This window comes from Pristis pectinata, chromosome 10 (genome assembly GCF_009764475.1).
Source record: "Pristis pectinata isolate sPriPec2 chromosome 10, sPriPec2.1.pri, whole genome shotgun sequence".
NCBI lineage: Eukaryota > Metazoa > Chordata > Chondrichthyes > Rhinopristiformes > Pristidae > Pristis > Pristis pectinata.
In genome coordinates, this window is record NC_067414.1 from 39,065,980 (window position 1) to 39,093,323 (window position 27,344).

Below are 27,344 nucleotides of genomic sequence, written 5' to 3' on the forward strand. Positions count from 1 at the left end.
AAACAATATGATCAATCTCTTTGCGAGTACTAACCTCCAATCTCTTCACTCCCTAACATGCTGCTGCTGCTGCTCCCCCTCTGACCTTTCCCTTCCATCTCCCCTGTCTCTCCACAATGTTTACCCCCAAAAATTATTTTATGTACTTCTTGAGTTGCAGGATTTCTCTTTCCTCTTCAAAGCCTGACAGTCAAGCTAGCTTTCAGTCAATGTATGTGTTTTCTTTAAAAGCATGCATCCACTGGAGTTAAACTCCAGTAATAAGTAGTATTGCCATACCTTCAAGGCCTAATCTTAACGAGTATAGGGACTTTTTCTCATATTATTACTCTCCACACTTGGCCATTTAGAGGGGATTCTGAAATTGCTCTGTAGTGGTTAGTGTTAACTTGAGTAAAGGAAGCTTGCCTAATGTAGAAGATTTTCTTTCATTAACCTTGGATAATATTTTTTTAAGTCAAAAATAGATGAAAGGAAGCCGTAAACTCTACCATTGAATTGGTCTATCTTGTGTTACTTGTGACAATTTCTTTATTGTGGTAATGCAACATGTTTTGATTTATATTGATTTATGTGGATCTAATAATATGGTTAACTCTTACTAATTTCAAGAGTCATTCCCAATATTTCCCTCAATTCAACAGCCTTGATGGTAATCCTTGAAGCACCAATAATCCTGCAGAATATGTTTGCTGCTTGTTTCTTACTTCTTAATGCCGGCTTTTTTTTGCTTCCATCATTTGGTAAGTATAAGGCAGTTAGCCACAGAATGACATGCCTGAAACTGGGAACTCAGTGGAGCAGGAAATCAACCCACCAATCTGTGGTACATTATACCACTGTATCACCCCTAGGTGTGGACCTGCAGAAAAAAAATAAGAGGCACCAATGCAATCTATTTAACTTCAAAGAGCCCTATTTCTGTTCAGCAAGCTTTTCTGAGAGCTTTTCTGGTTTAGACCATGTAGCATTTTGCTTGCTGCATTTGGTGGGCTGAAGGGCCTGTATTGTGCTGTATGGTTCTATGGTTCCTCTTCACTGTTGTAGAACGGGACCACATTTATGAGAAATCTTGACCACTGCATTGAGGGCTCCCAGATTTGAGATAAAAAGCCAGTGAAAGTCAGGATGGATAAAAAGCAGTAGATTAGAAATTGGATTGCATAGCCCTGAAAAAAAAATCAGTGCATCTGATCCACTTATGATTGCACCTGGAGTAAATCATGTTAGCCATCATTTCCTGGTGACATTATACAAATTATGAAATTGGACCAGGCTAGTGGCACAAATCTCAGTGCTTGAGATTTGTCAGCATTGCTGACTTTCGCTGAGTGCAGGCAGTCTTTGACTATACTCATGAGTCCACAATTATTTCCCCATTGACCTGAACCTTTTTTTTTAAATGGAACCAGTTCCCACTTCCCCAATGTGCAGATGGTTGTGGATCACTAGACGAATTTTCTGATGGTGAATGTCAGTAGACATGACTTCATCTGAGGGAGTCAGTTGTGCTGGATATTTTCAGTGCTGACACTGCCTTGAGGGAAGAATCCTGGGGAACAAAGACTTCGTTCCACACACCATTGTACTGTCTAAACACAGTAGCTCAACACAGGTACAGGTGATCCACCAAATACCAATACAGCAGTGAAAAATGCTTTATATCTCAGAAGACTGCGATTTTGTTGCTTGAATCAGTGTGGTGGCATCCAGCTATACATGCCAGGCAGCTGCAGAGACTTTGCCATAGCGTGCTGTATTCTGCATAACCTTTGCAATCAGAGGATGAGCAGCAAGGAGACAAAGAGCCTGCAGAGCAACAAGATCAAGCAGAGCAGGAGAAAGAAGAAAAATACCAGTGGAATTTCCTTTCTTGGTAACCACAGCCTTGGGTTCAAGTGAGTGGAAAAAGAAAGCATCATCTATTTAAAAAAAACTCTGTAATAAAGAGACAAAATCATGGTTCCTAATGCAAATTGTGAACCCTACATATTTCAATCTTTACCAACCATATATTAGGCAGGGAAGCCATGGCTTACAGTGGTGTGAAACTCACACAGATGTATCATATGAGGGCGTAAAGTTTGTTTCTGTAGCAGATGGGTTTTCTCATTCCTGGAGAAGATACCTGGAGCTATTGCCATCCATTTCCTCTTGTGATGGTTCTGGTCGGTCTCCTAGCCCTGTTGGTGCAAGGATCTCCCTTGTGGCATGCATTTTGTTGACTTGTATGCCCCCTTGAGTGAATCTAGTAACTCCCCACCTCTTTCCTGCAGCCTTTCTCTCCTCCTTGGCTGCCATAGAGAGTGTTGCTGCTCTCTACCTGGCTCATAGAGTGAGGGTTTCTTAAGGGTTGACATTGGAAGGTGTGCAACAAAGTGTTGCAAACCAGATATAATTGGACTTGATCCCATCGAGAAACATACCGAGACAAGAGACTGCAGGTGCTGGAAACTAGATCAAAAAAAACAAACTATGGAGGAACTCAGTGGGTCAGGCAACATCCACTTGATGGAGAGCCAATGTCACAGGTGAGTTTCATTCTATCCTCCAATGATGTCCATAGAAATTAAGCTTCCAGGAAAGGACTTCTGACAATCATCAGGAAACTTTGCCTAAATTTTCCTCAAACATATTCTATGGGAATTGAAGTCAACTGTAACCCCAGGATTCCAGTCATGTCTGGCATCAGCTGCCTGGGGATTGAGTTACAAGACCTTTTGTGCCAGAACCTGATCCTTGCTGTGCCAAAAAATCTTTCCCTGCTATTATTGATGTGCACTCTTTGATTTGGAGTAGTCTTGAAGACCATTCCTCTTACTGGTGTGCAAGTAGACTATTCCATTAAAATTCATTTTTGATCACCATTATTATTAAAACTAATAGAAAGTAATCCAATTGCAACACCAGCTAAAATTTGGTATTAGTATTCCCAGTCACACCACGATGACTCAACTGTGTATGAATATTGGTGACTGTAATGTGTTGTGAGCATTAATAACGCAGCACTTTAAACATTTCTAATATATATCAGGTCATGGAATTTTACAGTGACTCGGATTGTTCATCAGTGTACTTTCGGAAGTAACGCCACAGTCATCAATCCTCTCGTGTCAATAGCATCACACTTGAAGGACAAGGTGTGCATTGGAACTCAGCCAGCCATGTACGAGAAAAGCTCCACACACTAAGAGCTCAGGCACAATGACATTGTGAAAGTTTTCTGAGATAAAGGTTAATTCCAGAAGGATAGATCTTTGAACTTGCATGGATTTGACAGGCTCTGTGCAGAATGTTTCAATAATGACTGAACATTACGTTCTAGGCACTCACTGGATAGTAACTCTGATCTTGAATCCTTGCTCATCCAGTTTAGTGTTGAGCTATGCAGTTTTAAAAATTATGGTTATCCCTTATGGATTCACAGCAAATTTATCTTTTGAAAATCACAACAAAATTGGAAGGTAGAAAAAAGATATACAAAATTAAGCATTGAAGATGATAAATAATTAAATACTAACACAATCTGCAAACTTAAACTAGTATTCAGATAATGGTTGTAAATTGACAATTTGCATATTTTGGGGTTTCATAGAGAGAGATAATAAGACTTGTATTACAATGTTCATGATGTCAGTTTTCACAGCTGAAGGGGACCTATCAAAGAGTTGTCACTGATGTAATGTAGGAAATGTGCCAGCAATTTGTTTTCAACAAGATCCCAGAGAACATAATAACATAGACAATTGGATAATTGGCTAGAAATTTATTTTGAGTCAGTACCACTAAATGTTATAAATAGTACTTGTTTGATCTGGGAGATGGAAGAGACTCTAGATGCTGGAATTTGGAGCAAAGTATAAACTGCTGGAAGAACTCAGTGGGTCAAGTAGTATCTGAGGAAGCAAAGTGTTGGTCAGCATCTGGACCTGATGCAGGGTCTCAACCCGAAATGTTGACTGTCTCTTTGCCTCCACAGATGTTGCTTGACGCACTGAGTTGTGCCAACAGTTTATATTTTTTTTCTCCTAAATGCTACATTCCACTTCAGATATTCAGTTCCATTGACTTCATTGGAACCACATTTTGGAAGTTGAGTAGAATGTGAGTTGAGTAATATAGCATGTTTAGCATTACTGGGATTGAATTTCCAGGTAGATTAGTTTCAGTGACATGTATGCAGGAAATGGTGGAAATAATTAACAGGTCAGACAGTATATTTGAAAAGAGAAACAGAAATTATATTTCATGTTGATGACCTTTCATGAGATAACCCATCATTCAGCTCATTGGTCTTAAACGATAGCCTTTTTATTCTGGCAACATAGATGCTTCCTGACTTACTGATCATCTCCAACACTTAAAGTTTTAATTTAAGATTCCGGCATCCCCGGTATTTTGTTCTGCTTCTTCTGAGCTGAAATTTGGTTAAAATATTTGCAGGGACTTCCCAGCTCATCATCTTCAAATTATGATGTAAATTTTTTTTTTTGTCATCAAGAGTTAAAAATCATAATTACATAAGAGCAATACCTCCATTACTGGCTCATCACTCTCCCTGTTCTATACTAAAGATTAAACCTGGGATGTGTTCAGTTCTGTGGAGAATCAGTTAAACCCATGGCCATCAAATCATTCAGAGCCAAGAATACTACTGCTGAGCCAAGCTTGACAGCCTTGTTTCATTGCTACCTAATAACCATTGCTTTGTAGGAATAGTCCATTATTCTGTGTTTACTCACATGCATCAAAGTTTAGAAGTAAACAGTGAGCAAACAAGGTACCATGAGTTAGTGTCAATATCTTCCTTACTACAAAACTCTTAGCAAAACATTAGATATTCAAAGGTAGTCATTTTATTTCGAGGTTAGTTGGATATTTTTATAGTATAAAGGGCTGCTCAGTGATTGGGCTAATATTTGTCTTACTATTTACAAGAAAGATATGGATATTTAGTATTGATTATTTGTCCCAATGATGTCAACGGAATATTTCACCAAATATTTCTTGCACACATCCCAATAGGCAGAGCTTGGCAGAAAGAAATGTTTTATTTCTCCAGAATATCATTTTGCAAACTAAGTATTGGCCTGCTGCATTCTCTAATATTTTCTGCTTGTAGCCTGATAGAATATTGTATTTTGATATGGTATCCAATATTCTTGTTACTTTAGCTGTTACGTTTGAAGTGATTGTCAATTCTGAGCATGTATAGCATCAAGTTCAAATCCTGTAAGGTTTAGAATCCTACCGGTTTTCCAGTAAAACCACAGTGAGGGATTTGTATTAATTTATTTTTGGGAGAAAAGAGATTCAGCTATTGTAATGTCAATGGGCAAACCACAATGAAGTGAGAGGATTTTGCTACTGACCTAATTCCTGGCATGAAGTGATTTATTTTCCCTACATTAATGGTGAACACTGAGGCATCATAATGACCATTAATGAGCTGAAGGGGTGTTAGTTATAGGTGATGAATGCATCTTGTCTTGACTTCCAGCACCTTACCTAGTACATGAGCTATGCCCTGATTTGTATTATGTGGCCACCTTTTCTTGTTTCTCATTTATTTTTCATGATGTTCTTAATGAAACCCACGCTGAACTTTGACCATATACCTCTGATGAAGAGGCTGACATTGAAATCATGTATTTCCTTTTACAGCTTGTGGGTGGGGATTCTATAAATCATCGTCACAGGACCATCAATGTGCTCGCTGCCCAGCTCACAGTCACACAGACCGGGAAGGCTCCTCACGATGTGAGTGTGAGGATGGCTACTACAGAGCCCTTACTGACCCTCCCTCAGTACCTTGTACAAGTAAGTTCACTCATTTTTCCTTGTGCATCATGGTTTTCAGATACATCATGGATATGACTTCCTATTCAGCTAAAGGGCCTGATTTATGGCTAGTAATCCAGTTAATGGGTTATTCACTTTTCCAGTTCTAATAGTCCATTACCTGACGACAAAAGCAAGTAGTGTTTTTCCTATGTTCTTGCAAGCTTTTGAGACCTGCATAAATTCAACATTGCTGCATCCATTGAACAGGGGTGGAAAGACCATAGAGCTGGGTCCTGATATCTAGTTTGGTGCTGCATGTATCTGCATTTATCTCAGTTGGGACTTCAGGTGCCCAAGCCCAGCATGGAGATCATTTGGTATCAGTTGTTACTGAATTTAGCACTTACTCTTTGAGTGGAGAGGAGGAGAGTGGGAGACAGGTCTTATTCTTCTGTGTTGCATTACGCATTGGAATTACAATGATTGCACTTGAATAGGATATCTGGCCCATTCTCTGGAGAGCCAATATATCAATTCATACATTCCATAACCTAAAATACTTCCTAATAAAAGTAAAATTTTACAAGTGCCTTTGAGTGATTCATGTAGAGCTAAAAATATGATAATTCACATCATGGCCAGTTAAAGAACATATCTGTGTTTGATGGCTTGCCTTTAACTGATGTTTGTTTTCTGATTCCTAAGGACCTCCTTCTGCACCACAAAATCTCATTTATAACATAAACCAGACCACAGTGAATCTCGAGTGGGGCCCGCCAGCAGATACCGGAGGCCGAGACGATGTCACCTACAGGATAATGTGCAAACGATGCAGCTGGGAACAGGGCGAGTGCATGCCCTGTGGCAGCAGCATTGGCTTCATGCCTCAGCAGACAGGACTGGCAGATACATATGTGACTGTTGTAGACCTACTGGCCCACGCTAACTACACATTCGAGGTTGAAGCCGTGAATGGTGTCTCAGACCTGAGCCGCACCCAGAGGTTATTTGCAGCCGTCAGCATTACCACAAGTCAAGCAGGTGAGATGGTGAGCCAGTAAGGGTCAAAATAAGACTCATACACAGTCTGTGTAATGATTAGTGCGGCAGAAGTTATTTTGCACTCACAAATGAGGGGTTAGTAACTTCTCTTTACTCAGTTGTATTAAATGCACAACAAAGTAGTGGTTCCAAGTTTTATTGAGCTTCTAAAATTTAGCAGCTGCTGCTCTATTGCAAATGACTGTGGATGAATTTCCACTCTGTGGCGTCTTCACAAAGCACTTAATGTTTATCTTTTGCTTAATCTCCAGAAACCTCTTCACAATTTAAACGTCTGCATTGCTTTTACTGGTTAATTCTTCTTTGCATCAATCATCCAGTGCCAAGCCTATAAATTTTGTATTATTTACTTGAAGGTCAATTTTAGGTGGAGCTGGTGGTTTTTGAATTTTAATTGCCATCAATCATAGTGTTTTTTGATACCTGAAATTAAGTCAGTTATTTTGAGTATGAGGGTCCTTCAACTAACATATGAAAAGAAAATGAGTGTCACCGTGATATTATGCCTGAATTCTCCTCAACCCACTCATTTAAAAAAAAGAGGCTTCAGTTTCTCTCTTGATTTCTCATAACTGTGAGCCTCTCATAACCACTTTAGCAAATCACTTCTGAATCTTCCTGCAATCATCATAAGCTCCTAAAGTAGCAGCAGGTGTACAATTTTGATACAAAAGCAGTAAGATGAACTCCACCTTCTTATCATTTAGATTCTCATAGGGCCATTCTCATTTTGTAACTGTATTGGCTTCTGCTCAATCCTCAGTGCTATCTGCAGAATTAAGAATCTGTCACTTGTATTTGTGAATATTCGATTTGGACCATCATTCACTGTGCAAAGTAACAATAGTTAAATCAATAGATCTAGAAATTCTAGAGCCCCGGGTAAGTCTGGGTTAGGTGATTGTAGCATCAACTTGCTGATAACAGTTTTGGTCGGCTTAACTTGGTAGTGCCTGAAGCCCAAACCTTGGGCACGATTGTACAGGCATTCTGCTTTCTCAGGAGTGAAAATGTGCCACCTGGGGAGAAAGGACTTGTAGTTGTTGGCCCAGTTGGGGCACAGGAAGAAGTCAGTGATCAGAAATCGGAAGACGGGGATTGGGGGCAGCAATTAGGTTTGTGGATGGAGGAGTGTGGGGCAATGACTGGTAAGTGGCCAGAGGATTCTGGTGAAAATCAGGGCATCAGGTCTTCAGGAGGTAGAAGTACAGATCAGTGAATGGAGGATTTTAAGCCAGGGCAATTGGAAGATTGAGGTGGCAGCTGTAGCTGGAGTGTGCTGACTGACACCAAACACTTACAGTGTTAATCACCTTAAGTTCAAGATTGGATAGTCACTTTAACTTGTTTTTGATAGAATATTCACTTGGAGACATTTTTTTTACAGCTCTTCCTAATTTCTGAAGTATCTGCCTCTTGACAATTTCAAATTGTTTGTGTTTTTCTTTATCTACACGATTATTAAGCATAGTGAATATTAAAGTAGAAATGATGGATAGACACAGTAATGTGTTTACATGACGTTCCTCTGTGAGCTGTTTAAATGAGAGTATATATTAACAACATTTGAAATTGAGGTTTAATGCAGCTTTTCTGCTATTGGTGAATCACAGGTTAAACTGGAAATCCAATTTATAATCAATTGGGAACAGCAAATGCCCATCACTGAAAATAGTTAATGTTGTTTATCTTAATTTCATTTGGTGAAGGAAGTTTGTAGTTTGCCAAGTGTTTGTACTTATTTATAGCACATAGCATTTGTGCTCTTATAAGGACAAAGCAGCCTTACTGTAGCCTTCCAATGTAGCAGAAAGTTAACAGCCGTTATATGGTGTAATGCTCCAATTGGTGTTCCATTAGAACTGCTGTCCTGGACGTCACAGAAGAATTACTAGTTTACATAAAATAAATCATTCACAGTTCTGTTTTACATTTGTTTCTAAAGACACACTGCAAATGTAAACCATATTGAAATGCATCGATACGTATCAGAGAGTGTTGTAACTGTGACAAAGAAAGATACGACTATCTTTTGTCTTCACAATCAATAAAAGATTGTAACAAGGTTTTTTGGATGGAAGCAACAGAGCTTTAAAAGCTGAGGCACCAAAACTATTTTTATAGTTCTTTTTCCCTCTAGTCTTAATTGTTTTAACAGGTTTAGTTTGTTACAGGACATGGTCTGCTGCTTACATTAAATACAAATATAACACTGTTGTCACCATAGGGATTATGTATTGGTTATTCAAAACACGTAGCCCTTTGATTTTGCTATTTACCAGTTTGGTTTGAAAGTGTTTAATCTTAGCCCATTTCAGCTCACTAGAGATATGCAGTAGAAGTGTGCTGGAGACCACCAGACTATTTTCAAAATGTCCTTGGCATGTGTAAATAGTTTTAAGCCAACTCTCAGATATGCACTCTCCATAGCTTAGTCTCCCCAACCTGAGCCAATGTGGGCTCAAGTCATCTCACTCTATCAGGCAGGGCAAAGGGCTAGTGTTGTCTTGGCAACTATTATTTGTATGGGTAATCCAAGTACCTATTTGGGCCACCAGAAAGAATACAGTCTAGTTATAAAACCAATGGAGGGCACCATTGTAATCCACCCAAAGATTTATTTCAAGAATTGTAAAGACATGATAAATAAAGCAATGATCAGCATTTTTACAGTGCTGATTTGATTTATGTTGTTGAATGTCAAAATCAGGACCCTGGTCAATAATGGCATGATAGAATGTGCGCAGCTAAGGAAGCAGAGGATTTTTAACTGGCACAAGCTGATTTATCATTAAGCTAGCTCAGTGAAAATGTTTCTGGGCAGCCAAATGGAGATCAATTAACTGCTAAGTCCATGGGAAAAAAATTAGCAACCTTGCTGCACTCCATTTGCCGAGAGGTCAAGCACTAAGAGAGAGATAATTGCTGTGAGCAAGCAGAATGAATCAGGGATGAGCAGAAAGTGATGATGTATGTTCAGTGACAAGGTACGTGACAGAGATTTACGCCTGGGCCTGTGACTGCTAGTCTCGGCAAGGACACAAGGACAAGGGAAGGAGACCTGTGAAAAACAATTAGTGCTTCTTCCAAGCAAGCAGTTCTTAATTAGCCATGGCATGTCAGCAACAGTATATTAGTGTCCCCAATTTTTAAAAAAAATATTTCCCATTAATTATATTGCAGCAGTAAAAATATTTGACAGAAGTGCCTATTTTGCATTCTCTACTTGTGTCACAGATAACTGAAACACAATGTTTTAAAAATATTAGAAGATGGCAGCTTCTGTAACCCTTTATTGTATAGTCACTGAGGATAGTAATTAGATTCCTAATTGATATAAAGGATGTAGAGTTCACACCTAACTTGATCTGCAATTAAAAGATGTATGGATCATCCATATTAATAATCTCAGCAATGAAAGCTCTTAACAAAGTGGTATACACTATTATTTGGGGTTGTAGAGGAGTAATACTGGTACTAGAGTGATAAGAAAAAACTTAACATCCATTGTCCCATCTTATTCCTACATATATTGGCCCTGATGTTATCTTCAAACATTCTGCATAAACATGGTGCTTGATAAGGCTTTCTAAGTCCCACACACAATTTATTTGTGATAATTCCACGTGTTTAAGGCTGTCTCAAGTATATGAATTACTAAGAAGAAATAGACAATATGGAAATAAGTCTGTGTAATGACTGTGTATTATCTTTTTGTGCTCTGGTAAAAATAGTATACCAAAAGGAACCAAGTTAGTCCCTGATATGCCATTATAGGCATAATTAGTCACTAAAGCTATCTCTGAACCTGATGCCACTGGGAGAAAAAAATTCCTTCTTCTGTAATTTTAGTAAAAAACGAGTGAGGACCAGGAAATGCCATTTTGCTGCAAGCATTATAGAGGAGAAAAATTTATTGACGGGAGGGATTTCATTCCCAAATGTTGATGTGTATTAAGGCTGATGTTCTCTGCATGGGAGCTAATATTTTGTGACTTCATGTTAAGTAGTCAAGAATATTAGTCCTAGTTATGTGTTTATAAGCAGATCGCAGAAAATACTTTTAATTTGAAATAAATAATGTCGTGGGTTTGGAAGAATTTGATCTTGGAGAACAGATCTCTCTTCCATTACACTTCTTTGGCTCTGCCAGTCAACATAGTCTGAAATTTGCTTGGACCAGTGCTTTGCTTGCATATTCTGCTCAACTAGTTCATGGTTTGAATAGGGAGACCCAGCAAGAACTTCCTCAATGAATCAACCATATCTTGGTGCGGTCCAACACAACACAGAAACCCCACACAGAGAGACGAGACTGCAGATGCTGGAATCTGGAGCAAAAATCTGTTGGAGGAACTCAGTGGGTCAAGCAGCATCTGTGGAGGGAAGGAATTGTTATCATTTCAGGTTGATTCCCTGCATCAAGTCCTAATACAGGGTTTCGACCAGAAATGTTGGCAATTCCTTTCTTCCCACAGATGCTGCGTGATCCGCTGAGTTCCACCAGCAGATTGTTTGTTGCTATAAATCCCACAGAACTGCCTTTAACAGCCAGTGAAGCTGAATCTGCTGACAAGGCTGTCAAGCAGCTTAAAATCTTGTATCTCTCGCACTCATAAACATTCAAAAACTATTGAAAATTGAAACTTATATTAAAATATTTTCAAATGTATTAACTTTTGTAAAAGAAAACAATGGTTGCACTGCAGAACTGCCAGAAAATGGCAGGCAGTTCATCTTCCACAGATGGGTCCCATGAGGGGTGAGGTGTCTGGGTGTAGGCAGAATGATTGTGCCAGTTGGCCATGAGGAAGTTTGGAACTACACATTTGGTCACTATTGTCTGGATGTCCAGAATCCCCAGGCACTTACTGTGGTTAAATCTAATAGTTGCGTGCAGAGCTGCCTGTTTTATTGTCAGGGGATATTTTAGTCATTATCTTTAATCCCAGATGTTGTTTGCTTGTTGAATAGCTGTGATTTTTTTTTATTATATCGCATACCACAAAAGAAACAACAAGCAATGATCTCAAAAAAAAATTAATGAATGTCACTGGTTCATTAGCTGTTGTGCCAGGTGTAAGAGTCTGGTTAGACATTAACTAATCCCTCAGAGGAAGTGTCTAAGTCCCACTCAAGTCTCATTTTCTCGAGGCTGGGGAGGAAACGCTTGAGTGATTTTTAATTGCACTACCTTGCTGACCTGGCAGTGTTATGCTTCCTGACTAGAGGTATAGTTTGTAAGTTTGAGAACGCGTATATATGGTGGAGAGAGAAGTTAGATATGTGGGAAGAGGTATTGTGTTCAAGCAGGTCACCTTTTTTTTACTGCCATGTGTTCCTTTTTCCTACACTTGCATTTTTCTGGGCTTGTGCATACCCTCAAAATGCATACCCTCAAAGGAAGATCTGCAAAGTTAATTTTAAGGCTATGTTAGTGTTAATTTTCCAAAAGTAATAAGCAAACTTAAAGAGACATCGCAGCCTTTTAAAGTTTCTGTGAAACCAAGGTCAGCCAAACAGTACAACTAACTTGTATAAAGATACTTTACATCTTTACTTAATGAAAAGAAAGGAACACTTCTTTTCAGGTGGTGAGATACACTTTTCAAGGAGATTCTGCACCATATTTAAATAAAAATACTTTTGTTACTTAAGAAAAAATGCCACAATCTAAGTAATTTACTGCCCAGGAAAAGGCATTCAGGCCATCATTTCTGTGCTGGCCAAGGAAGAGTTAATCCTGTTAAAACTGCTCTCTGAATCCTGGTCCATAACCTTGGGAATTACACCCCCTTAACCCCTCAAGGTGGAGGCCACAACTCTCAAGTATTGAGACTTGTGGCCTCCACCACTGTCTTTAACCACTGAGTTCCAGATTGGACATTTTGAATAGAAACAGGCCCATTGGCCGAACTCATTCATGCCAACCAGATTGCCTACCTGAGCTAGTCTTCATTTGCCTGCATTTGGCCCAGATCCCTCTAAGCCTTTTCTATCCACGTACCTGTCTAAATTCCTTTTAAAAATTGAAATTGTTCTTGCCTCTACCACTTCCTCTGACAGTTCACACTGCCAGGCAGTAGAGGCAGGAACATACCCGCCACCCTCTGTGTAGAAAAACTTGCCCCTCATGTCCCCTTTTAAATTTTTCCCCTCTCACCATAAATCTGTCTGCTAATTTTAGACTCCCCTACCCTGGGAAAAGGACTGTGACCATTCACCCTATCTATGTCCCTCATGATTGTATATACCTCTATAAAGTCAGTCTCCTACACTTCAGGGGAAAAAAGTCCCAGTCCATCCAGTCTCTCCTTATAACTCAAGCCCTCCAGTCCCAGTAACATCCTTCTGAATCTTTTCTGCGTTCTTTCTACCTTAATCAGTAAATCATTTACTTTAATTTTGAAATATCAACAGAAAATTCTGGAAATGCTCAGCAGGCCAGGGAGATAGAAAATTAATGTTGATTTAATGTCAGTGAAATTGTTTCTTCACATATATTTTCCATCTTGGGTCAAACTCCTTTAGGGAATTAGTTAACCAGGACACCAAGAAAACTTTCTTCCCCTTCCTTAAAAAGTATTTGAGTTCTTTTCTACTTCTCTGAGGTGGCGGCTAAGCCTCAGATTAACATATCACTCTTTCAATATTGCACTGGATTGCTAGCTATATTATGTACTCAAGTCTCTCATGAGAAGCTTGATCTCATGATCTTTTGGTGAACAGGCAATCACATTGTCACTGAACTACTATAGAACTGTATTCATCTTCTGGATAACAACAGAGTAAATTTTAACAACAAGGCTGGGCTGCCACTCAGTGTTTCAAGAGCAATGCCAATTTTCTCCTTGAAATATTTAACTTGAAAACTATTCAGTGACATTAACATTCTTTGGTTATCTCTAACATCAATATGGCTTTAAATTTGTAAAGTTAAATAGCAAACTAGCTGCCAGTAGGTTGAATCCGACATTTTTACTTTCTGTGGGTTCAGATGTAGCACTTGACAAGAAGAATTAGTCTGGCATAATTACATGCAAGGAAAGAAAATTGATCCAAAGTATAATCGAAACCAGTTTGTGTGCATTATGCCAGACAGATTTATCATTGTGTACTGATGCCTCCCAAGACAGAGGGACTTGCATTAGGAATGTGTAAGAATTCCTGAATGCATGTACAAATGTGAGTACAATCTTTTTATGGCTCTAAAAACAAACAATAACCATTTTGACTGAATGTGTGATGGACGTATCCTCAAGCCTTGAGACCGTTGGCTTATCTACGTATACCCTCACCATTACTGTTTGTGGGTTCTTAGATTTGCGTGGAATAAAACACAGAATGTGCAGAGCATTACATGGGAAACAAGAATAACTCCAAATGATGCCTCTGGTTTATTTGAGGTTCTTCTTAGACTGCACACATGCATACCATAATACACACACAATCAAATACATCATGCAATGGTATCACACCTGTCTACATATGTGACACTACTTTCTCCTTTTAAAAGAGTGAAACTAGTTTAAGAACATTTATAAATTTACAAATTTAATCAATTCACTGGGTTTTGGATTCTCTTTGAGCATTATAAATGTCTTGATGTTGCAAGTGTTGATTCAGGAGATCCAAAGGAATGTTAGCATTCATCTCTTGAATCTTTGAAACTATGACTTATAGAAGCTCTTGGGTCACTGAGGTCAGGTAATCTACATGAACCTTTTGTGAATCTCCCCACAATACTTGCAAGGTAAACCTTCAAATTGTTTGTTTCCACAATCTCAATACCATTTTCTCATCTCCAACCTGCTAAATGGTATCAGCACACAGACATTATCATCTAATCTGAACCTTTTCTCTTAGTATGTGTCGAGATGTTTGCTTTGCTTCAACTGCCTTTCTTCCACCTTCCCTTCCAGATTTTGCTGAATTTGACCGAGTCACGTTCACACTGAGTCTTCTGTGCATAATTTCTGCAGGAGTGCAGTGTGAGTCTGTAGCTCAGAAAAACATCTGCAAGTTGATGCATCATAAGAAGGCCTGATCTGTCTTGTATAATTTATTCCTTTAGTGTCTCTTTCACTGTACGTTGTGATCCATCTATTTGAGGTTGGATGATTAGAAGATATGAAGCAATGTTTGATCCCATTTGATTTCACAAACTGTTCAAATTGAAGTGATTGAAATTGTGGACTAGTATTCCAAATAATCTTCTCAGGAAGACCATGTGTCATGAAACTGGATCTGATTCTTCTGTGCTGGGATTGTATGACCCCAAGTGCCTTACATTAATCTGTTTCAAAATAATTGCCCACCAGTACCAGAGAGTTAGCCATACTTTTCTCTCAGTAGCTTGTGACACATTAGAATGGCATTTTCAGCCACTACCAAAACTGAGTGCCACTTTCCAAGGAAACAATCTGCAGTCTTGGCAACTGTATGCTTGCAGGCTAGCCCTTATGCACCCTTATCTCTGTTGGGTCAATATATAAAGCTATGACCTGCTGCTTTAATGGAAGCAATGCTCCAATGTTCCAAGTCAAATTTCTGTTATTCTACTTTGTAGTTCTTTGATTATAACTTTTCTGTGACCCCATTTGATGAAGCCCTGAGATGTATATAGATCACAAAATCTGTTTGAATTAATCCAGCCACTCAAAATATATTCTTATAATTGCTTTAATACTGGATCCTTCTGCATTAATGTTGTCATCTGAACTGCTGTTACATGAAGATAACCCTCTGCTTCCTGCAGGATATATATTGCATTCCCATTGTTTACAAGAGTGTCTTTGAGCACGAATCTAGGTACTATATCTGGAGGCACAAGATAGTGCATCTACTGTGGCCCTTCTGCTTCGATGCACAACTACCTACCGAATATTGAAAGGCCTGGATAGAGTGGATGTGGATAAGATATTTACAGTTGTGGGAGAGTCCAGGACCAGAGGGCACAGCCTCAGAATAAAAGGATGTCTTTTAGAACAGGGAAGAGGAGGAACTTCTTTCGCCAGTGGGTGATGAATCTGTGGAATTCTTTGCCACAGGTGGCTGTGGAGGCCAAATCATTGGGTATATTTAAAGTGGAAGTTGATAGGTTCTTGATTAGTAAGGGAGTTGAAGGTCATAGGGAGAAAGCAGGAGAATGGGGTTGAGAGGGAAAATAAATCGGCCATGATCGAATGGCAGAGCAGACTTGATGGGCCAGATGGCCTAATTCTGTTGCTATCTCTTATGGTCACAACAGGGGAAACTGCCTGTAGTAAGTGGCACATTGAAGGAGGAAGAGAGAAAGTAAATTTTTATGGTGGCAATGGGAGCAATGCCAGAACAAGTATTTCAATGTTCCTTTTGAAATATCTACAGTGGTCTCTTTAAGAGAATCATTATGGAACAAAAGGAAGCCAGTCAGTCAGGCCTATTCAGTGTCTTTGTCCTGTTCTTTCCCCATTTCCCGACAAATTACTTCCCCTCTACTGCTGTTCCAATTCCCTTTTGAAAGCCGTGGTTAACTGTTGTTTCCATCACCCCTACAGGCACTGAGTTCCAGATACTAACAGGATTTTAATTAGAAGCACTATTAGCAATTGGTAATGCAATTATTTATTTTACACTGACATATGATATGTGAAGATCTCAGCCCATTTGTCATTAATCAACATTCTCGTCTGCTGGTAGGAATACTAGGATTCAGAAATCGGGGGTTATTTTGCTGTACTGTTAAGTCCTAAAGCAACAACTCTCAATGGACATGACTGCTGCAACTAGTCAAGCTGAATAGGCTGACATCATATGCCAGGAGTGGTGGAATGACTAAAGGAGCTGGAATCCCATTTCTTCACTAACATATTATAGCAACGGATGTGCTCATCCGTTGGGGATGAGTGATTGGGGATGTCTCCAAAGAAGATAGAAAACCTGACCAGCAGAATGTGATGTTATCTGCTCTACTGTTGCAATGGAGAAGAAACCAAGTTTCTCTTTAGTGGCAAACTCCATGCCAGTGGCTCAACTAAGGACTTTAACACTGGAGCAAAACACATTCACCCTACCATAAAGACCTCCTTCCTCAGTGGAGGCCACAACATTTGCTCATTACGTATGTGCACTTCAGGGCGGCACAGTAGCCTAGCGGTTAGTGTAATGCTATTACAGCGCCAGCGATCAGGGTTCAATTCCCGCTGCTGTCTGTAAGGAGTTTGTATGTTCTCCCCTTGACTCTGTGGGTTTCCTCCGGGTGCTCCGATTTCCTCCCACATTCCAAAGATGTACAGGTTAGTAGGTTAACATGGGTGTAATTGGGCGGCGTGGGCTCGTTGGACCAGAAGGGCCTGTCACCGTGCTGTATAAATAGAAACATAGAAAACCTACAGCACAATTCAGGCCCTTTGGCCCACAAAGCTGTACTGAACATGTCCCTACCTTAGAAATTACTAGGCTTGCCCATAGCCCTCTATTTTTCTAAGCTCCATGTACCTATACAAGAGTCTCTTAAAAGATCCTATGGTATCCACCTCCACCACTGTTGCCGGCAGCCCATTCCACGCACTCACCACTCTCTGAGTAAAAAAAAAACTTACCCCTGACATCTCCTCTGTACCTGCTCCCCAGCACCTTAAACCTGTGTCCTCTTGTGGCAACCATTTCAGTCCTGGGAGAAAGCTTCTGACTATCGACACGATCAATGCCTCTTATCATTTTATACACCTCTATCAGGTCACCCTTCATCCTCTGTCATTCCAAGGAGAAAAGGCCAAGTTCACTCAACCTGTTTTCATAAGGCATGCTCCCCAATCCAGGCAACATCTTTGTAAATCTCCTCTGCACCCTTTCTATGGCTTCCACATCCTTCCTGTAGTGAGGCGACCAGAACTGAGCACAGTACTCCAAGTGGGGTCTGACCAGGGACCTATATACGGTAGCTGCAACAAATAAAGTTTAAAGTTTAAAAAAAAATGTTAAACATGTGTAGCATTTTGAAGGCTGCCAGTGCATCAGCCATAGCGACCTTGTGCTTGGGCAGGACTGGTACACCGCAGCACACATTTCAAACACAGTTGAGTTCTTGAAAATCATGTAGCACATAAAGGAAAGAATGCACTATGAAAATGAATTTCTAGATGAGGTGCTATGCTGTACAATGGAAAACAAGCTCATTGTTTGGATCATATATATTGGTGTAAATATAGCATGTGGTATTATTTCTGATATATTGTTCCAGACAGTGACGTTAGTTGGGAGTTGTTAACTTCAAAAAAGCATTTCTGTGGATAACACTGCCTGTAGGTTGCATATGCAGGTAATGGCACAAAAGACCTGGAGACATTGCAGCAGTATTATTGCCATCAGAGTTTTTGCTAAGCCGTTTTGTTTTTTTTTTGCAGCAGTTAAAATTATGATATCTCAAAAGTGTTTTGAAGTTGTGATATTATGAAAACTTTGTATCAGGAGATACGAGTCAAAAGTCTTCAGAAAAGATATTTTAAAATCGTTATATCATGAGAATAATGAGTTTAGAAACATAGAAAAACTACAGCACAATTCAGGCCCTTCAGCCCACAAAGCTGTGCCGAACATGTCCCTACTCTAGAAGTTACTAGGCTTACCCATTGCCCTGTATTTTATTCAGCTCCATGTACCTATCTAACAGTCTCTTGAAAGACACTATCGTATCCGCCTCCACCACCATTTCCGGCAGCCCATTCCACGCACTCACCACTCTCTGAGTAAAAAAACTTACCCCTGACGTCTCCTCTATACCTACTTCCCAGCACCTTAAACCTATGTCCTCTTGTGGCCACCATTTCAGCCCTGGGGAAAAGCCTCTGACTATCTACCCGATCAATACCTTATACACCTCTATCAGGTCCCCCATCATCCTCCGTCTCTCCAAGGAGAAAAGGCCGAGTTCCCTCAGCCTGCTTTCATAAGGCATGCTCCGCATTCCAGTCAGCATCCTTGTAAATCTCCTCTGTACTCTCTCTATGGCTTCCACATCTTTCCTGTAGTGAGGCGACCAGAACTGAGCACAATACTCCAAATGGGGTCTGACCAGGGACCTATATAGCTGTGACAATACCTCTCGACTCCTAAATTCAATTCCCCGATTGATGAAGGACAATACATCATATGCCTTCTTAACCACAGAGTCAACCTGCGCAGCCACCTTGAGCATCCTATGGAATGGCTTGTACTGGTCAGCTGCAATTTCTGGGCTTTCCCTTGAATGAAAGGCCCACATTTGGAATGCAATCTATGTCCAAAGGTGGCTGACTTGCATCAGTCAGTACAAAGCAGCAACTTCAGTTCTATTATCCACTAATTAGAGAGGTTATCTAGAATGGTAAACACAAATTAGGAACACTGAATTACAACCACTTTAAGAAGAGGAAATATTACATTCTGACAAAAAGAATTTTGCGAGTTCAGTACTTCTTGAAAAAGTTGCTTGTTTTATGGAAGGGATTGGATTATGGAGTAAAGGTAATGAAACACACTTTTGTGCTGGGCATAATAATTCAATAAAACTTCAATACATCTTGCATTAAACTTAATAAGGAACTGTCACCACAATGAAACTTTGTGCACGCAAAAATAAAACTGATCTTGAAAAAGGAATTTGGAAAGTTAGTTATAAAAAGCTTAGATACTTTCGTAGTCTTGAGATTCTTCACAGTCTCTAATTTTTACACGTGCTGCACTGAAGTTCAGGTGCTGTATTTCATTGCTGTTTACATTTAAATTTCATCTTTATTTTTACATCTTACTGACACCAATTTTCTGCTGTCTAAAGGATTTTATTCCAAATTTTAGTCTTCGGACTTAGAATTCACATTTTCCTTTTAGAATTTAACTGAAAATAACTTGGGGACTTGTAGGGCTTTATAACACTCCTTACAGGTAAATGACCTTTATTTTAGGAGGGTGATCAAGATCTGGGAGAGGGTGCAGAAAAAATACACACCGCAGGATAAGAGGCTTGGGTTATGAATGGAAGAACTAGAATTGCTCTCTGTGGAACAGGGAAGGTTAAAGGGAGATTCAGTTGAGATGTTCAAAATCTTAAGTAGTTTTATTGCAATTTGTACAAATAAGTTGTACCTAGTATCTGAAAGGTCACTCACCAGAGAAGATAAATTTAAAGTGATTGACAAATGACTTGGGCAACTTTAGAAATGCATGTTTCTTTATGCTGCAATTTATTGTCACCTACAAAGCACTGCATGAAAAGGTGGTTGAAGCAGACTGAATAACAATTTTCATAAGGGAATAAGTAAAATATGGGGGGAAATATGGAGCAATGGGGAAAGAGCTCTGTAAAACACTGGCATTGGCAGGATGGGCTCAGTGGCCTCTTCTGGGATGTATTATTTGGATTTTGTTCTTTGACAAGTATACATTTTTAAAGCAAATGCTAAGTTATTACCAAAAATGCTGCTAAACCTTAATTCTTTTCTTGGGTAAAGAGAAAAAGGTGGCCTACAATATTTGACGGAGTTTCACTGTATGACTTTAAACTGCTCTGCATCAAGAGTTTAAGAAGTATTTTGGAAAGCTTTGGATGAAATGGAACAAGGGGAACATCTGAAAATATTAAATATTTAATTGACCTGTACTGCTTCTGCTCTTGGGTAAATTATCTCCATCTGATGCTCTCCAGGTGGCCTTAGTAGCGCAGACCCAGGAATTGGAACATAATGAGGTTCCCCTTTTGGATCTGGAGCTCTGATGTGATTGGCACTCAGTGACGTTTTCTGCGAGGTTCACAATATATTGGTTCTTGAGCCCAAGTGTGATGTCCCTGCAGTCGAGTAATTCACCAACTCTAATGTAAACTCAGCTTGAGAAAATAGAAGTTACCTATCAAATGGAATCATACTTTGGCACTCACAAGAGGGGAAAAACATGGGAAAAATCGTAAATCCAATATAATTCAATTTTTTTTAAACTTCAGCAGTATTTTGTTTTTTACATTGAAATCATATGTCAAAATATAATTTGACATCTATTAAAATGGAGTCTTGAATTTTTTTAAGAGCATAAAATACATTTCATTATCATGTGGTACTAATAATATTATCACAGAATGAGCTTGCTATGGAAAAAATATGTGGCAATTCCTGTTTAATATTGGAAGAATGGGCCACATACCTAGCTTAGTGGCAGTAACTGAACTACTGATCAAGTTTGATATTGGTCACCGGTAATTGCACTATATTAGTGAGTGAATGTGCATCCCATTTAATGATATGCATTGATAAAGATGGGGAGATCATCTTGTGGGTTAAGGTTTTCTGAGATACTACATCATGCATATACCCACTTCATGAGAATAATAGTCTGTCCTTTTGAAAGAAACATCCCAACTGTTTACTGCATTATTACCTGCATTTGCCCCTCTCGCTAACATCCCTCTGCATACTCGGGGCAATTCTTTCAACTGGTGTAGATTTCATGAAACAGAATTGAAGCACAGAAGGTGGTTGTTTCACCCACTAAATCCACATTTCTATGTGGAGCAATCCCATCAGTTCCACTCTCCCACTCTATCCCTCTAGCCCGCAAATTATTTTCCCTCGTCTATTAGTTCCTTTTCAAAGGCCTTCATTGACTGTTTTCACCCTGAGAAGCAATGAGTTCCAAATCATTGTTCTTGTAGTGCTTTTAAAAAAAATCTTCTCACACCCCTCTTTTCTCACTTCTCCTTCACTTTAAATCTGTGTCCCCAGACATTGAATTATACGGCTAATAGGAGTAATTTCTCTCTATTTACCATATTTAAACTCCATAGTCTTTTACACCTCTATCAAATCTTCTGCAAGCCTTTACTCCAAGAAGAACAGCTCCAGCTTCTCTAGTCTAACTTTGTAGCTGACATCCCTTATCCCTGCAATCATTCCAGTAAATCTACGCTCTAGGACCTTCATATTCTTTCAGAAGTGCAGTTGTCAGAATTGGAAGCAACAGTCTGGTTGTAGCCCAGTCAGTGTTTACAAAGGTTCAACATAACCTCTAAGTCATGTGTGCAGAATACCCTTTCTCAATTGCAGCTCTTGACTCAATAAACCACCTGCCAACACCAGTCACCTTTCCTGACTGCAGTAACTCTGGTGATTGAGGAGGTCTTACTTTAACTCCACTAGCCATAAACAATTGTGATTGCAGTTCCCCTTTGACCTAAGACTCAAGTTTCACACTACTCCCTACCTACAGAGTTCAGCATATTTCCCTCCTTCTGTACAGTTTCCATGTTAGCTGTTTGATATATTTCTTAATGCGACAAAGTCACAACTTCTGAATTACATTTTCAGGTGGTCAAATACAGTTGCAATGGAATTACACGTTACTTCAATAAAGGTAAAAGTGGGAAGTCAGTTTCAATTACAATGGGGCTCATTCTAGCTGGGGAATGAAAATTTAACAAAATATCCCAGTTTCTGCTCTCTGTTCATACATACAGCTTTCATGTAGCAGTTTTGATTATTTGCATAGCTGTTATTTGCATAGCTGGGGTGATCTTTCTGAAGGCTTTCTTCGATGAGCTACTGACTCAATAGTTTTTGACTACTTAAAATCTATTTTACAATGGTATTCTGCATATTACAACGTTCTGGATGGTCAAAAACCATCTGGGTGACAAACGTGTCTTCCTCTGTTCCCTCAGCTTGTTCATTTCACACAGCCTTGGTTCAGTCAGGACATGTTGAGGTGATAAACTTCTTGGACTGCAAACTGTGTCCTGTACAGCTGACCAGCCCCATTAATGTAGGTGGTTAGTCACTCTTCCGACTGGTATTGCTATAGTGTTTGACCAGACCTCTGTTTGCATTTTGTTAGAACCTGTCAGAAAATAAAACTACGGTGAATGTGAACAGAGGGCTTGCTGCATGTTGTTACACGAGGAATTGACTGGCTCCACTTGGAAATCTGCAGTGTGACTGGTGTACAAGTAGGAATCCAGGTTTTTTGTAGAGCTGAGTTCCATTCGATCAGAAAAATAATCACTTCAGGCAAGACAAAAAAGGATAATTTTATTCAAATACTGAGCCGTTCGAGCAAAAAGGATATTGTCTCTTTAATCTCTAAGCATTATTCACAGGGGAGACACAATCATATTGATTTATCACTCCCATTTTGATGGACACAGTTTCAATAATATAGCACTAAATGGTGTAGAATGATTCAGTAATCTAGAACCCCATGGCTGACCGCTTCTGCTCCTGCTCACCTCCTTCCTAAGCAAAGTTGTGGACTGCTTTTTCACAAACATTTATTTTAGTAGTTTTACATTACCTCATCCTTTCTCTCTGCTTTTAAAGTGTGTTTCAGTGAAGTAATTTGATGAGCACTGTCCAGCATAATTCAATTCAACAGCTGCAGAAACTGCCATGCTCTCACAAGGGAAAGGCCTGCCTGCGTTAACCTGTAGCTTTTTTTTAAACGGTTTTTGATTTATCTGTCACCTGATCCATCAGCAATGAATAATTTTCATGGAGGGTGCACTTTAATTACTTTCCCATTTAACTTGCATTATCATTCCCTATCTTGGTAATTAATCTCCCCTCGTATCCAATTTCGGCCTTTATTGCTGGCAGACGGGCCCCCTGAATCGTGTGTGCTCGAGCGGGCGCTTGAGTGTTATTTGACGGAGAGGTTTTCAAACAAGTTTTCACTTCGTTAAAGTGCTCAAATCAGCGTATCTCCAGTTTGTTGGGGTGGCATCTCCTAAAGTGCACATATGACTGGCACTGTGTGGCTACTTTTGAGCATCTTGGCTACCATTCAGATTTCCTTTCAGAAGGTAATGGTGTTTACTGTTATCACTAATGTTCTCTCACAACATTGACAGGTGATCAATCTATTTTCCAGCTCTTGATGTTTAATGAATTTGACTCCATGTGCTCCAATTATGTAGTTTGTTGTTATTTAATTTCAGACTTTGACTCAACGTAAACATTTTTCAGTGATTTTATTTTTAAACCTGTTGGTATATTGTAAACATATTTAGAATAATTTCCTTCCAAACTAGCCAGCTGCTGTTGTTTAGTTGATGCATCGTAGAGATGAGTGTTAACTGGCCAGATTAAGAAAATTGGTTCCATTCAGTTTGCTTTGGTTTGAAAGAATACACACCTAATTAAATCCTAATCTGAAGGATGTTCATCATGCATAGTTCAAGGCATATCCTAATAACGAGATACCAATGTTCAAATGAGAGCATTCACCAATTCAGCAGTGCTGGTGAAGTGTCCCAGTTGAGGGTCACCTGCATTTTCCTGAATTTAAGTTTCTCTTGTGTCCTCGTGTCTGAACTCCATTTTGTCCTCCATGGTTCAGTCTCTTCTCACCTACATCTGTGACACTTCGCATGCCCTCCCCCACTTCAATAACTTCCAGTTCCCTGGCCCTGACTGTTTCATTTTCGCCATGGGCGTCCAGTTCCATCCCCCACCAGGAAGACTTCAAGGCTCTCCGCTTCTTTCTTGATAGCAGACCCAACGAGTTCCACTCCGCTGCCACCCTCCTCCATCTGGCAGAACTGATACTCGCCCTCAACAACTTCTCTTTCAACTCCTCCCACTTTCTCCAGACCAAAGATGCAGCTATGGGCACTCACATGGGCCCCAGCTATGCCTGACTTTTCATTGGCCACGTGGAACAATTCATGTTCCAAACCTACATTGGTAGCACTCCCTGACTCGTTCTCCGTTACATTGATGACTGCATTGGGGCTGTTTCCTACCCATTGCAGAGCTTATCAATTTCATCAACTTCGCCACCAACTTCCACCCAGCCCTCAAACTCACTTGGTCCATCTCCGACACCTCTCTCCCCTTTCTTGATTTCTCTGTCTCCATCTCTGGAGACCAGATTATCTACCAACATCTTTTACAAACTTACTGACTCCTGCTGTTACCTTGACTACACCTCTTCCCACCCTGTCACTTGCAAGGATGCTATTCCCTTCTTTCAGTTCCTCCGTCTCATGATGAGGCATTCCGCTCCAAGACATCCGAGATGTCCTCTTTTTTTATCAGAAAAAGTTTCCCCTCCACTGCTATCAGTGCAGCCCACACCCGCATCTCCTCCATTTCCCGCACGTCTACCCTCACCCCGTTTCCCTCCACCCCCTGCCCCCTGCCCCCTCCCCCCGACATAACAGGGACAAGGTTTCCCTCGCCCTCGCCTACCCACCCAATGAGCCTCTGCATCCAACACATCATTCTCCGTAAATTCTGCCATCTCCAATGGGATCCCATCACCAGGCACATCTTCCCCCCTCCCCTCCGCTTTCAGCAGGGATCACTTCCTCTGTGACTCCCTTGTCCACTCGTCCCTCCCCACCGATCCCCCTCCTGGCACTTATCCCTGCAACTGTGCTAAGCGTTGCACCTGCCCCTACATTTCCCTCACCACCATTCAGGGCCCTAAACAGTCCTTCCAGGTGAGGCAGCTCTTCACATGTGAATCCGAGGGTGTCATTTATTGCGTCCAGTGCTCCCGGTGCAGCCTCCTCTATATCGGTGAGACCCGACTCAGATTGGATCACTTTGTTGAGCACCTTCGCTCTGTCTGCTGGAACAGCCAGGATCTCCCAGTGGCCAGCCATTTTAATTTCACTTACCATTCCCACATTGACATGTGTCTCCAGGCTCCTCTACTGCCAAGTTGAGGCTAGACGCAGATTAGAGGAACAATACCTCATGTTCTGTCTTGGTAGTCTCCGACCTCCAACATTAATTTCTCTAACGTAGGATAACCACTCCCCTTTGTTTTCCCTCATCCCTCTGGCCCCTTTGCCCCTTCCCTTTCCCCTCCCCTGCCTTCGTGACCTGCCCATCACCCACACCTTCCTCCCTCTGGTTCCCCACCTCCTTCCCTCTATTCCATGGTCTACTGTCCTCTCTTATCAGATGACATCTTCTTCAGCCCTTTGCCTCTTCCACCTATCACCTCCCAGCTTCTCACACCATTCCCATTTCCCCCCCCCCCAATTGCCTACCATCCCCCTCTCATCTGGATTCACCTATTACCCACCAGCTCCTGCCCTTTCTTTCCAGTCCTGATGAAGGGTCTCAGCCCAAAACGTCGACTGTTCATTTCTTTCCATAGATGCTGCCTGACCTGCTGAGTTCCTCCAGTATTTTGTGTGTGTTGCTTCAGGTTCTCTTAACTGCTTTGTGCAGTTGAAATATATGAAGAATTTAACCTGCATTTCTATAGTACCTGTCATAAACTCATGATGCCCCTGAGCACTTTGCACCCAAAGATGTACCTCTGAAATGCAGTCCCTATTATAATGCAAGAAATACATCAGTCAAAAAGGACACTGCAATGTCTATATTCAACAAACAAATAATCTGCTTTAGAGTTGGTGATTTACCAGGACACTGGAAGAATTCTGATGTCCAACTCGTACACAGATGGCTGCATAAAAACAAGGATTTGCTATATCCAGTGCCCACTTGCCAAAATGGCAGCACAACAAGTTGAATTCCACACTGGTCCTTTTGCCTGAAAATTTGGCTGTGCAGAAGCTTTTGTGTATATATAACTCCTCCCAAAAAGAGATCAATAGATTTCTGGATATTGAAGAAATCACTGTATCGGGAAAGGGCAGGTAAATAGTGGTTGAGGAAGAAGATCAGTCATGATCAATGAATGGCAGACTTGGCTCATGGGACTGAATGACCCCATCCTATTCCTATTTCTTACGTCATTATAAATGGGAAAGATCTCTGTGCAAAGCAAGTGAGCACAAATGATACTTGTGCTGAATAATGTGTTAATGAAACTTTACCCAAGCAGAAATTGTTTTTAAGCTGAGACTTGCCACAGACTGATCTGTCAGCTTCCTTGAAATCAAACTGTTAGCCAATTCCATCAAAGCAGCCAGGTTCGGGTGGCTTTGACTTTGGTCCAGCAAAGTGCTCACACTGTGCAGGTGGGTAGTGTAGCATGTTTAATGCGGTTCCCAGGTTCCCACTTGAGAGGGAGGGTTAGGAAGGCTCTGTCATAAAGCAGTCAACTGTTTCACAGATTAAGAAAAGGTAATTTGAGCTAGTTTAGGTCAGCTATAGATACTTTAAGAATTGCTGCAATCAAAGGAGGGGAATCCAAATAATTATTATGTGTATATAAATAGACAGGAAAAAATAAATAGTTTGTCTGGTATTAATTTAGCAAATAAATAAATGCACATATTTATGAATTTTAGATGTCAGATATATGGTACATGAACAGACAGTTATAATTCTGTGAACAGCAAAGAAATAAATTCACATACTGCTTTATTTCAAATCATATTTCAATTCCTGATACCAACCATCCATCTGAAAAATCCTTATTTCCCCTTTGGGCTTACAGGGTAAATTTTATGAAGTAGTCCATTAATTTTAATGGATGAGAAATTGGCAGGCTATAAATTGAGCTGGATGGCCATATTGGAGATATGTGCTCCAATTGCACAAAGCACCATCCCAAACCATAAACTT

At 40.2% G+C, this 27,344-nt stretch overlaps 1 protein-coding gene across 10 annotated transcripts in view; it reads left to right on the forward strand.

Annotated features, from left to right (window-relative positions):
• epha7 (eph receptor A7) overlaps positions 1–27,344 on the forward strand; it is a 231,012-nt gene that overhangs the window by 68,515 nt on the left and 135,153 nt on the right. For all 10 annotated transcript variants that reach the window (XM_052024278.1, XM_052024281.1, XM_052024282.1 and 7 more), the window contains exons 4-5: positions 5,665–5,820; positions 6,490–6,825. In XM_052024278.1, the coding sequence (XP_051880238.1) occupies positions 5,665–5,820; positions 6,490–6,825 (492 nt within the window). The remainder of the gene's footprint in view (positions 1–5,664; positions 5,821–6,489; positions 6,826–27,344) is intronic.